Here is an 11164-nt window from a genome sequence, read left to right on the forward strand (position 1 = left end):
TCAGAATGATAGCCAATGCACCGATCTGATTCAGTGGCTTCTCATCTGAAATCAATCCAACCCGTTCTTTTTTAGTTTTTTATACCATGTTGCAGCCCATGAATAAATAATGAGCTCCTTTTAAGTTTTAATCCCCGAAGTTTGACTGGTCAATAACTCAAGATGAAGCAGGAAATTTTATATTTCTAATCGCAGCTCCCAAAGGTAGACATAAGTATACCTTAACCTCACCATTAAAAAAAATTATATGCTTTAGCCAATCACAACCCCTTAACCTCACCATTTCAGATTTTTCTTTTTGGAAAAGATTCCTGAGTCACGTGGTGGTTGTTTTTTTCAATTCAAAATTGGCCTGAAATTTTTGTCCGCTGCGGTAATGGTGTTTCCAAGTAGCATCCCCCTTCCCCTGTTCTCTTCCTCTACGTGATGCCACGTTATCAATACTTATATACATATATCTATATATGTATATATATAGGAATCTGAATTTAAGTTGAATTAAAAGAAAAGCTTTGGTTACAATGTTCTGCTATCAGAGATTTTTTTGTTTGGTGATAATGCAGGTATTGGTTCTGCTTATGAATCGAGGGAATGCTCATAAGCAGTGTGTTCCGTTCCGTCTCGAACAGGCCAAACTTGATAGTAGCAATCCTTGTTTTCTTCATACTGAAACTAACAACGTGGAGATGGTTGAGTTCCCGGATGTACCAGCTCTTGAAGGAGTTAGACTCGTCGTCTTATCAAAAAACTATAAGTCCCGGTTCTTAGAATTATGTGATGTTGGAGGTTGTCTTCCTGAACTTTATCTACGACTTTACAATTCATCCATTCATCCTTTTTTCCCATTTGAACCATTTATATCGTTATCATCCAACGAAATTTCCAGTCTTACCTTTTTCGATTGTTCCTCGATTGGGTCGAACCACTTGAAAAACGATGATTACCCGCACCAAGATATGCATACTTGCCCGATTTATGTTGTTGACTCCACCAGAGGTATCCTGAAGGAAGACGTAATCTTTTGCACCAAGATGCGTCAGTTAGATTCTCGATTAGACCAATATAGTATTCAGTTGAATAGATTTAAATTTAGATGGTCCCAACCCAAATGTGATGTTGAGCACAAACACAGCAAGATATTCCAATTTGTATTACCAGCTTCAGGTAAAAATAGATCACTTCGCTTCACCTTCATTTTTTCCCATTTCGTTTTTGGATGGCCGTGGATTGAAATTGAATGTTTGATTAATGTTCTCTGAAACCACTCAGGTTCGATTGTGTTTGTGATGTGCATTGTGTTCCTGATATATCGCTACTTCAAAACGAAACAAGATGATCATGCAAGACTTGAAAAGTTTTTGAAGGATTACGAAGCTCTCAAGCCTACCAGATTTTCTTATGCTGATTTGAAAAGAATTACAAACCGTTTCAAGGATAAAATAGGCGAAGGAGCTCATGGATCAGTCTTCAAAGGTAAGCTATCTAATCAGATTATAGTAGCTGTGAAGGTACTCAATAACTCTGATGACGATCGCAAGGACTTCATCAATGAAATGGGGACTATGGGTAAAATTCATCATATCAATGTTGTTCGTTTGCTGGGCTTTTGTGCCGAAGGTTTCCACCGTGCTCTTGTCTATGACTTTTTTTCAAATGGTTCCCTCCAAAAGTCCATATCTTCCCCAGACAACAAAGAAAATTTTCTTGGATGGTTAAAGTTGCAGCAAATTGCTGTTGGTATAGCCAAAGGGATTGAATATCTCCACCATGATTGTGATTACCGGATTCTTCATTTTGACATCAATCCTGGTAATGTGTTATTAGATCACAATTTTACTCCCAAAATTTCTGATTTTGGTCTGGCAAAATTATGCTCTAAAAATCAAAGTGTTGTGTCAATAACAACGGCGAGAGGAACTTTAGGTTATATTGCACCTGAAGTTTTTTCAAAAAATTTTGGAAATGTATCATATAAATCAGATATCTATAGCTACGGAATGTTGTTGTTAGAAATGGTTGGAGGAAGGAAAAATATTCACACAAGTCAAGAAGCTTGCGAAATTCTATATCCAAAATGGATTCATAATTTAATTGAAGGAGGGGATATTAATATTCACATGGAAGATGTAAATGACCATATAATCGCAAGGAAACTAGCAATTGTGGGACTTTGGTGCATCCAATGGCAGCCAATTAGCCGTCCATCCATGAAAACAGTGATACAAATGCTAGAAAGAGAAGGTGATGAATTGAAGGTGCCCCCAATTCATTTTGACTCCACAAATTCCATTAATGCAAATATGAATATTCCAGCAAGACATTTGAGTTTGGAGTTGGAAGTTATTCATGAATTAGAATAAGAAGCATCCTTATGCTTATCAATATGTGTAATTTGTATTTTTATTGGGAAATGTTTTGTAAGTGTTTATGAAATTGTGTTGTGTTGATTGCACGAATGAACTTTTGTTTGTTATGCATTTTTCAATGAATTTATTTTAATGTTAGCATTGCAACATTTTACATGCTGTATTATCTTCATAGATTTGGGAGTACAATCATGGGTTCGCAAGAAATTATAGAAATGTTTAATGAAAAAATTTAGTGAGAACTTGCCAATGAAGATTTGTTAATAACTAATAAGAGTTAGACTCATATTCTGTGATATTTAGGAATTATGGAAATATTAGTAATAAAATTTCTTCTTGTCTAGTATAATTAATGTGAAGAATCAATATAGTGGATGATAAATTACAAACTTCTCATTCATTTTTTATATGATTATTTGATTGGATTAGATTTCAATATTATTAGAGCTAAGTAAAAATAACCCTTTCAAATATGGTTTTTGCATTGATAAAAATTTAAACTTGTGACCTCGTGCTTTAACGGGCCAACTGTCTTTCATCAGAACTAACACATGTTGACACAAATTTTTTAGAAGAAAATTTATTTTGTATTAAAAATTATATAAGACAATTTATAAATAAAAATATTTTGTGGCAAACTCACTTGCCAGTTGCTGGTACGTTGATTAGAAATTATCCGACATTTTTGTGCTATAATATAGATGTATACAACAGAAAAAAGAAAAAGATAGATTGACCATTTTATAATCAAGTTTTTTTTTTTTTTGGGGGGGGGGGGCCGCGGCCCGCACATATATATAAAATATAATGACAATAAATTATAAGTTATGGTGAAATGTATTAACCTCATCTTTATTTTATCTTAATTATAAGTACCTTCCCTTAATTTATACAGCCACAAAATTCAAACGCTTCTCTCTTTTTTGAAGACTACTTTTTTTTTTCCCCCATCCAATTAACTGTTATTTGAAAGTGATGTTATTTGGGTTAAAGTGCTCCTCTTTGAACAGTATTATTGTCTAAAAATCATTTAAGTTATCCAAAAGAAATTTTTTTGGGGTAAAATTATATTTTAATTTTTTTATTATGTAAACTTATATATTTAGTAAGTTTTTAAAATTTAAGTACATGTGTTAAATTAAATAATATCTCAAATACGCATTGACAATAAACAAATTAATGAAATATGAATTTAAAATAACATGGGATGAATTAATGAGTCAATATAATTTATTTTTATTTTCTATTAAATTTATTAATTTTAACGCAATATTTTTAAATTATTCATTGAAATATTTTCATACTTATCATTTAAAGTTCTTTAATTGGAGGAGGGTAGACAATTAAATTATAAGAGCAATTTGGTATTTTTTTTAAATTTTAATATAATTATGAATAAATAATTAAGTACTTTGGAATTTTTAACAAAATACTTCTATACTAATGTTAAAAATTGAAGAATTTGAAAATAAAAAAATCTCGGTAAGTTATAATATTGGTCAATTGTTGCGTGCATGTAAGGATACGAAATCTTATGTGATGATTCGAGATCTAGAGATCCAACAATATTCAATCTTAGTTTAATTTATTTTGGCCAGCTGGCCAATCTTAATTTAATTGCAGCTGTTTAACTTTACATTTCCGGACAATTCCGTTGGCATGTGATAGTTAATTTTTATTAAATTATAAACAATAGACATGTGAGCTGTGGGGTCTAAAAAAGCCAATAGACATGCTGGAAAAGTGGTAATTAAGGACAGAGTTTTTACATTTACCAATGTGGAGATTTATTGGGGTGGGTGGGCCTCTGTTTTCATGAATTCAATTGTAGAAAAATTATTGAAAAAATTAAATCAATTTTGTAAATATGTAAATATCAATATTTTCAAAATCAAATTGAATATTAAATTAAAAAAGTTAATAATTTATAGTTCGCATGACTTAATCGAGTTAGATCAATAATCAAGTCGAAAATATAATAATTAAATTCAAAAAATTATATATATATATATAATAATTTAAATATAAAAAATAAATATGAAATTGCTACTTGACTTAAAAAAATTACATATTTTAGATTTATCATGACATAATAAGTCACATAATACAACATAACATCAAATGATTAAAAAAATTGATCATTTTTTAAAAAAATTTTAAAAAAAATTAATTTTTTTTTGAACAACCCAATACTTAAAAATTAGATTCAATTTTTAGTTTGATTTTGGTCTAAAACAGCCCAATCTAGCTCAACTTCCAAAAAAATTTTCATATATTGATCGAATTGAAATTCGAATGGGTCTAACCGTCCAATTCAATTTTAAAATCACTAGTAAATATTTTACAAAGAAGGTATAGTGAAAATAATGTAATAGATAGCCTTAAATCTTGTAAAAACAAAGAAAGGAAGACCAAAGGAAATATTTATTGAAGTTGTTGAATTAGATATCTTGATTAGTAATATTTATAAATGTTTGGTTGATGATAAAGCATTAGAATATTGTGTAATTTATATAATTGATCTTATCTAATAGAATAAAATTTGTTATTATTGTAAATATCTTAACCACTTCTTTGTAAGGAAAATAAATACATCTTTACCATTGGATAGAATCAACAGTAGTAAAGATTTGACTTCAAAGACAACTTGAGAAATGTGGCAGGAGATTATCTATGTTGGTGATTTAATCCAATGACAATTAATTAAACTATGTACAAAAGTACATGTTAGGTAGTTTCCCTTTTCCGTTCATGTTTGCTTAAAAAAAACAAAACAAAGGGAAAACATTACGGTGAATGAGACTTAGGTCGCAAACAAGTTAATTTAATATGAATTAGATATTAAAAGTAAATTGTTGAAAGATGAGCTAAAAATATTAATTTAAACACTTATAGTTAAGAATGAGAAGCAATAACTCAAAAATGGAGGGAGTGGAGAAACAAGTAAGAATAGTGAAATCACATTACATATTAACACAAAATCTAATATTCATTTTTTTATTATACATTAGTTATTAAAATTAATTTTATTCAATATGAAGCTTTCCATATCGTTTTAAGTTTACACACACTTGGATGGTGGAGAGGAAAAATGAGCATAAACAATAGAAAAACATCACATGTTAACTTAAAATCTTAAAGTTTAAATTTCTGAGTCCCTTTTCCTTTATTATACATATTAGTTATTGAGTTCATTTTCATCTAAGGTGAAACTTTTTACATTTTTTTAAATTCACTCGCACTTAGGTATCATAACACTTACAAATATGATAATCTCATTGGTTGCAAATACTTGGAACTAACCAATAAAACTTAAATGCATAATTTTTCACTAATCATTTGAATTATTTACAAGTCATATTTTAATTAAATTGTTTAAGTATTAGTTGTCATTAATTAAATTTTTTTAATTTGACTATTTGATAGGGTCAGATTTGAGTATTATTGGGTCCAATTAGTGATAACTCATCTAAAAACATTTTCTACTTTCACACAATATAAAATTACAATGAAAGTTTCATTCTTCAAAATGTTAGGGAGAATGACAGAGGTCTCCTTGATTCAATTTAAATTTCAAGTTTCAAACTTTAAAAATAATTTACAAGTTCGACTCTCAATTTTACAATTTTATTGTGATGAATTTACAACTAAAGTTTTAAATTTTATTAAAAAAATAAATTTATTTATTCTTTAATCATATTAAGATTTAGAAAATAAATTATAAATTTATCACAATAAAATTATAAAATTAAAAAACAAATTTTTAAATTTTTAAAATTTGAGACTTAAAGACCTAAATTGAATTAAATGGGTCCTCTCTATCATTCTTCCAAAATATTATTCCTGTCAAATCAGTTCTATTGAGATGCACCCCAAGGAAAACAAAAAAACATGGGCATGAGCTATAATGGAGAACAATAGACTTCAGGGAGGGGGAGAAATGAAAAAAATTCTGCAGAGAAGTGTTAAACATGCATGACAAACTACCTCCATTCAAATCCTTATAGTGCAAAAAATTAATTTTTTTGACAGTTAAAAATGCATTTTCATGACTTTACATAGACTGCAGTGCATTTAATAATTAAATTTTGCAACGGGTGAAAATGAAACAGACATCGTAAATGGGAATAATTATGGTGTTTGTTAATTGAGGGGAACATACGCCATAATTCATTTGCACATAATAACTCCCTCTTCTTTTCTAGCAATTTATAGAATTGCCATTCAATCTATTATTGTCATGCCCCTTTCATTTTTATATATAAAAAGTTTTTTAAAATATTTTTTTATTTCTAAATATAAGATATTATTAGCATATTTTTTTTAATGAATGAACTATTATACCTTTATTAAATTAGAAAGACAAAAAGATAAGTACTTTTATCAATTTACTTTGAAAAAAGAGATTTATTTTTTATTTATAATAATTAAGAGTAAAATTAAAATATTGCAGTACTTTTAATTAGATAACCAATATTTATTAATTTAAGTAATTTAATTAAAAACATCTTATATATAATAATAGAGGGAGTAGTTCTTTCTATAGCTAGCACTAAACTTGTGTCTTTAAATTAACTTAGTACGCTAGTGATATTTAACATCAAACAACTCATAAAAACTCAAATCCAATTGGGAGAATCTTTATCCAAAGTCAGAATCCTAAATGACAACCTATAAAAAAGCAAGAGAATGAAAATCAAAAGGTAAAGAGGTGTTAGAAATCATTACTTCAAAGATTTAGGACCACGATAACGTATAATGTGATGTTTTAGGCCGAGCTCCGTCACTTCTTGCGTTTAATTTCTTTTTGTTTTGTGTTTTTGCATTATGCATAATTGGTGACATACGCCACAAGAAATGTATCATGGCCGTAACGAACGGTACAGAGACTTGAAGAGATTCAATAATCAAGGCATGGTCACCTCGGAGACGGAGATTGAGTCCAATGCACTTGATGTTGTAACTATATTAGCATATCGACCCCAGGTTTTGAAACAAATCAAACACATATTGTCATAGCAAATCAAATATTTGGTTCTCAAATCTTGTTTTGACCCTTAACTATGTATCTCTCTATGTCAAATTGATCATAAATCCATAATGGATAAAAAACTTGTCATGAATTTTTTGCATCTTGATTCAAATTTCTTCTTCAACTTGACATTTTCATTAAAAGCATTCTAAAATTATAAATATCAGATTTTTAAGACACTCCACCAATATTCTTGTAAAATAGCTCAGAAGCAATGTACCTTATTGTTCCTTTTACTATGATCAATGTAAAAATGCTATCATCAACATAATATAAATATAATATTGCCAATCCAAAACTTGAAATCTTGGAAATGAAGTTGTCGTCAAGAAAAATGTTATGAGACTTGATATCAAAATACAATATTTGCATATCATATCCACAATAAAAGGTAGGCAATACTACAAGCCACTCCTAGAGTTATATCATATATTTTGTGATAACTCAAAGAGATGCTTTCTTGTTTGTAACACACGCACACACATTTATCCAAAGAGTTATTGGGCATGAATTCATAGACAAAAGCGGGCCTTGTTCCTTCCACACAAAAACCAACATGAGGTACCACATTAAAATGGTGTATCCTCCTGATATTTGCGACTTCGTTGATAAATTCCAACCCATTAGTCTTGGATTTACCAAACATTTTGAGAGAAACTTTAGATCCACTCTTTAAGAGCTAGGAATATGGTCAATTTGGACTATATAATGACTCATGGGTGAAATTCAACCTATTTTCATATGGATATGATTGAAAAAATCTCTATTCAATCTAACTCTCATGGATTGTTATATTAAATAGATTAACCTGTCACTTCATTTATTTTTTTATAATTTTTTTAAAAAATTATATTTAAATGAGAAGTTGTTTTATGATATTTCATACAATTAAAAGAATTTACATAATAAAATGTATGACATCGATCAATTCTATCATGATTTATTCCAAATTTTGCTTGCCCTACAGGGTTTTGGTGCTAAAAATCCCTCCATTTTTTATTTTTCAATCTTCTTTCATTTTTTTTATAAAATAGTATGGGTTAAATGAGTTAACCTTAACTTTTAAGGTTAATCTATTTGAATCACAGGGTTATTTTATATGAGTCAATATGATTTTTATATTGACTCATATAATTTTTATATGATTTTTATGAGTCAGGGTTATTTTTAATCTTAACTAGAAAAGATTTATTTTTATATGAGTCAATATTTTTCGAACCCAACCCAACTTTTATAACAAGGTGGCTGGGCCAACCCACATAACCCAACCAAATTTTCTTTAAACTTTAAAAGTGTTTCTATTTTGGGAAAGTTAATAATTCATTAATAATTTTAACATTAAGGATTGACATATCTAGTTGATCAAGCTATAATAAAGGTTAAAACAAAATAAACTCCATGGACTTAATTTAAAATTGAGAAAAAATGAGGATTTATGGGTTTATTTTGCCAAACCAAAATAACCAAATTGATAACTCCCACAACCGAACGAAACTGATTTATTAATGAAAACCAAACTAAAACCGCAATATTTAGGCCAGGTTTAGTTCAATCCTATTTTGTTTAGGCCTTTCGACTGGCCTTAGTTTTCTTTATCGGTTTTCTCTTGCCCGAAAAAAGAGAATTGAATTAAATTTTTGGCCTATGGCAAATATCTTTTTGCTTTTTGACCAAACGTATGGCAAAATATCAACCAAATGTAGATGCTAAAATTTCAGCAAAATAGGATGAATGCTAAATCAATAGCTATTGGTGGACTTAAAACTGAAAATCTATAGCATATATAATTGAATTCAACTGCAAATGCATCCCCTAATTTAAAAAAAAATTATAATTAGAGTATGTACACCGTGCAACTTTGCATTACCTATTCTTAATATTTTGCACCATTAAATAAAAAATATTTGGACTCATAGGCTTGTTAAATATGTAATATTTTAATAACCAAAATAAGATATGAAGATTATATTTAAATAAAAGATCATATGAACATATTCAATATATTTTTTTAGAAAAGAAAAATAATGATTTGTCTATTTATGTTATTACAGTTTTAGTCATAGTGTAATTATTATTTTTCAAAAAATATTAATTTTTAAATTAAATATTATTGCAAAGTTCTTGGTTCTACCACTGTATTCAACTAATTATTATAGAACTAAAAAATTGGAAGCACACATTTTAACTGGAAATTGTAAATAACGGAAGATTGAAAAAAAGTCATAATTATGACAGAAAATTAGACCAATAGAAAAAAAGGATAGGTATGACATGAATCATTGAACATTGCCTGATAAAATTCGATTGGAAAAATCTGTAAGAAAATTTTACAAAAGCCAACCATGGTAAGGGGAAAAGTCGCTCTTCACTCAATCTTTGAATCAGAAAATCACTTTGAATCTTAATATCGTTGGGGTGTCAAGTATTAGTTGACTTGACATAGTATGAGAAAAAAATCGCCCATCAGAATTGGGTTAGAAAAGAGAAATATGAGTAAAAATGATTCATAAATTAATTACTTTAAGGTTTTGGGTTGGAACGTAATATTATAATCACTTATATGTGTCTCGCTTTCAAGATACTCCTTGGACATGCTCCCAACAAATACTTGCAACCTGCTGTTTTAAGTCTTTCTTCTTTGTCTTCCTTTGTACCTATAACTCACTTTGAATCTAAAATTTTAAATATGTAAAATTGTTGCCATGAAGCCCCATTCACCTTTGGCACTTGGGGAATAACACTAAAAATCATTACTAATTAAAGTAACAACAACAAACAAAACAAAAGTCGTTCATCATAAATATATTATTTCTCTGTTCATGTGCTAAATATGAGATAAGGGATATATATAACATAAAACTTATCTAACCCATCATAAATTCATTACTTTAAGATTTTGGGTTAGAACGTAATATAATCACTTATATGTGTCTCGCTTCTAAGATACTCCGTGGGCATGCCCCCAATAGATACTGCGACCTGCTGTTTTAATTATTTCTTCTTTGTCTTCCTTTGTATCTATAACTCACTTCAAATCTAAAATTCTAAATATGTAAAATTGTTGATATGAAGCCCCATGCACCTTTGGCACCTGTGAGATTTTTTTTTTGGAATAACACTAAAAATAATTACTAATTAAAGTAACAACAACAAACAAAACAAAAGTCGTTCATCATAAATGTATTATTTTTCTGTTCATGTGCTAAATATGGGTTAAGGGATATATATAATATAATCCTATCTAACCAATGATGCTTGTCTGTTATAGATGTTTTATTTTGTTAGTGATAAGCTACTTGGAATTAAATTAGTTTGATGCACTGTATGATTTTTAATGGAAGGGGTTCTTTGTTATAATGTTGTGGATTTATAGTGATGTGTTAGGTTCTTGACAACTTTACATATTGTAATCTTATGGTAAGGACAAATAAAGGATATTAAAAGATTTGTGATGTAATCGTATTAATAATTAAACATATTGTGATTTTTTATCAAATTAATGTTTTATTTCTCATATATGTGTATTTTTATGTGTATTCATGTATATAAATATCATTTTTTAATTAATTATTATGTCAATAGTTTGATTGTCAATCTAATTAGTTGAACACTAAGAATACATGACTCGTTGATTTTTTTAATTTGACGTTTAGTCCAGGTTTTAAAGCATTGTTTAAAAGCATGCTGGCGTTATTAATCACTTCTCTCAAGCTTTCTCCATCTACATTCACACAAAACAAGAGTCACATATAGGCTAGCAGATATG

At 28.7% G+C, this 11164-nt stretch overlaps 1 protein-coding gene across 3 annotated transcripts; it reads left to right on the forward strand.

The window, feature by feature from the left end:
* The first annotated feature begins 4 nt into the window (after positions 1-4).
* On the forward strand, positions 5-2473 carry LOC129319881 (rust resistance kinase Lr10-like). Of its 3 annotated transcripts, none has more exons than XM_054964978.1 (3): positions 5-204; positions 564-1164; positions 1270-2473. In XM_054964978.1, the coding sequence occupies exons 2-3, from the start codon at positions 579-581 to the stop codon at positions 2358-2360; spliced, it is 1677 nt and encodes a 558-aa protein (XP_054820953.1). In that variant the 5' UTR covers positions 5-204; positions 564-578; the 3' UTR covers positions 2361-2473. The 3 variants fall into 3 exon arrangements, with proteins under 3 accessions (XP_054820953.1, XP_054820954.1, XP_054820952.1); XM_054964979.1 differs by lacking the exon at positions 5-204 and adding an exon at positions 219-373; XM_054964977.1 differs by lacking the exon at positions 5-204 and having other exon boundaries at positions 425-1164.
* The last annotated feature ends 8691 nt before the right edge of the window (positions 2474-11164 follow it).

The sequence above is a fragment of the Prosopis cineraria genome, unplaced genomic scaffold, assembly GCF_029017545.1.
Source record: "Prosopis cineraria cultivar Desert tree isolate PC_DT_omini unplaced genomic scaffold, ASM2901754v1 PC9, whole genome shotgun sequence".
Classification (NCBI taxonomy): Eukaryota; Viridiplantae; Streptophyta; class Magnoliopsida; order Fabales; family Fabaceae; genus Prosopis; species Prosopis cineraria.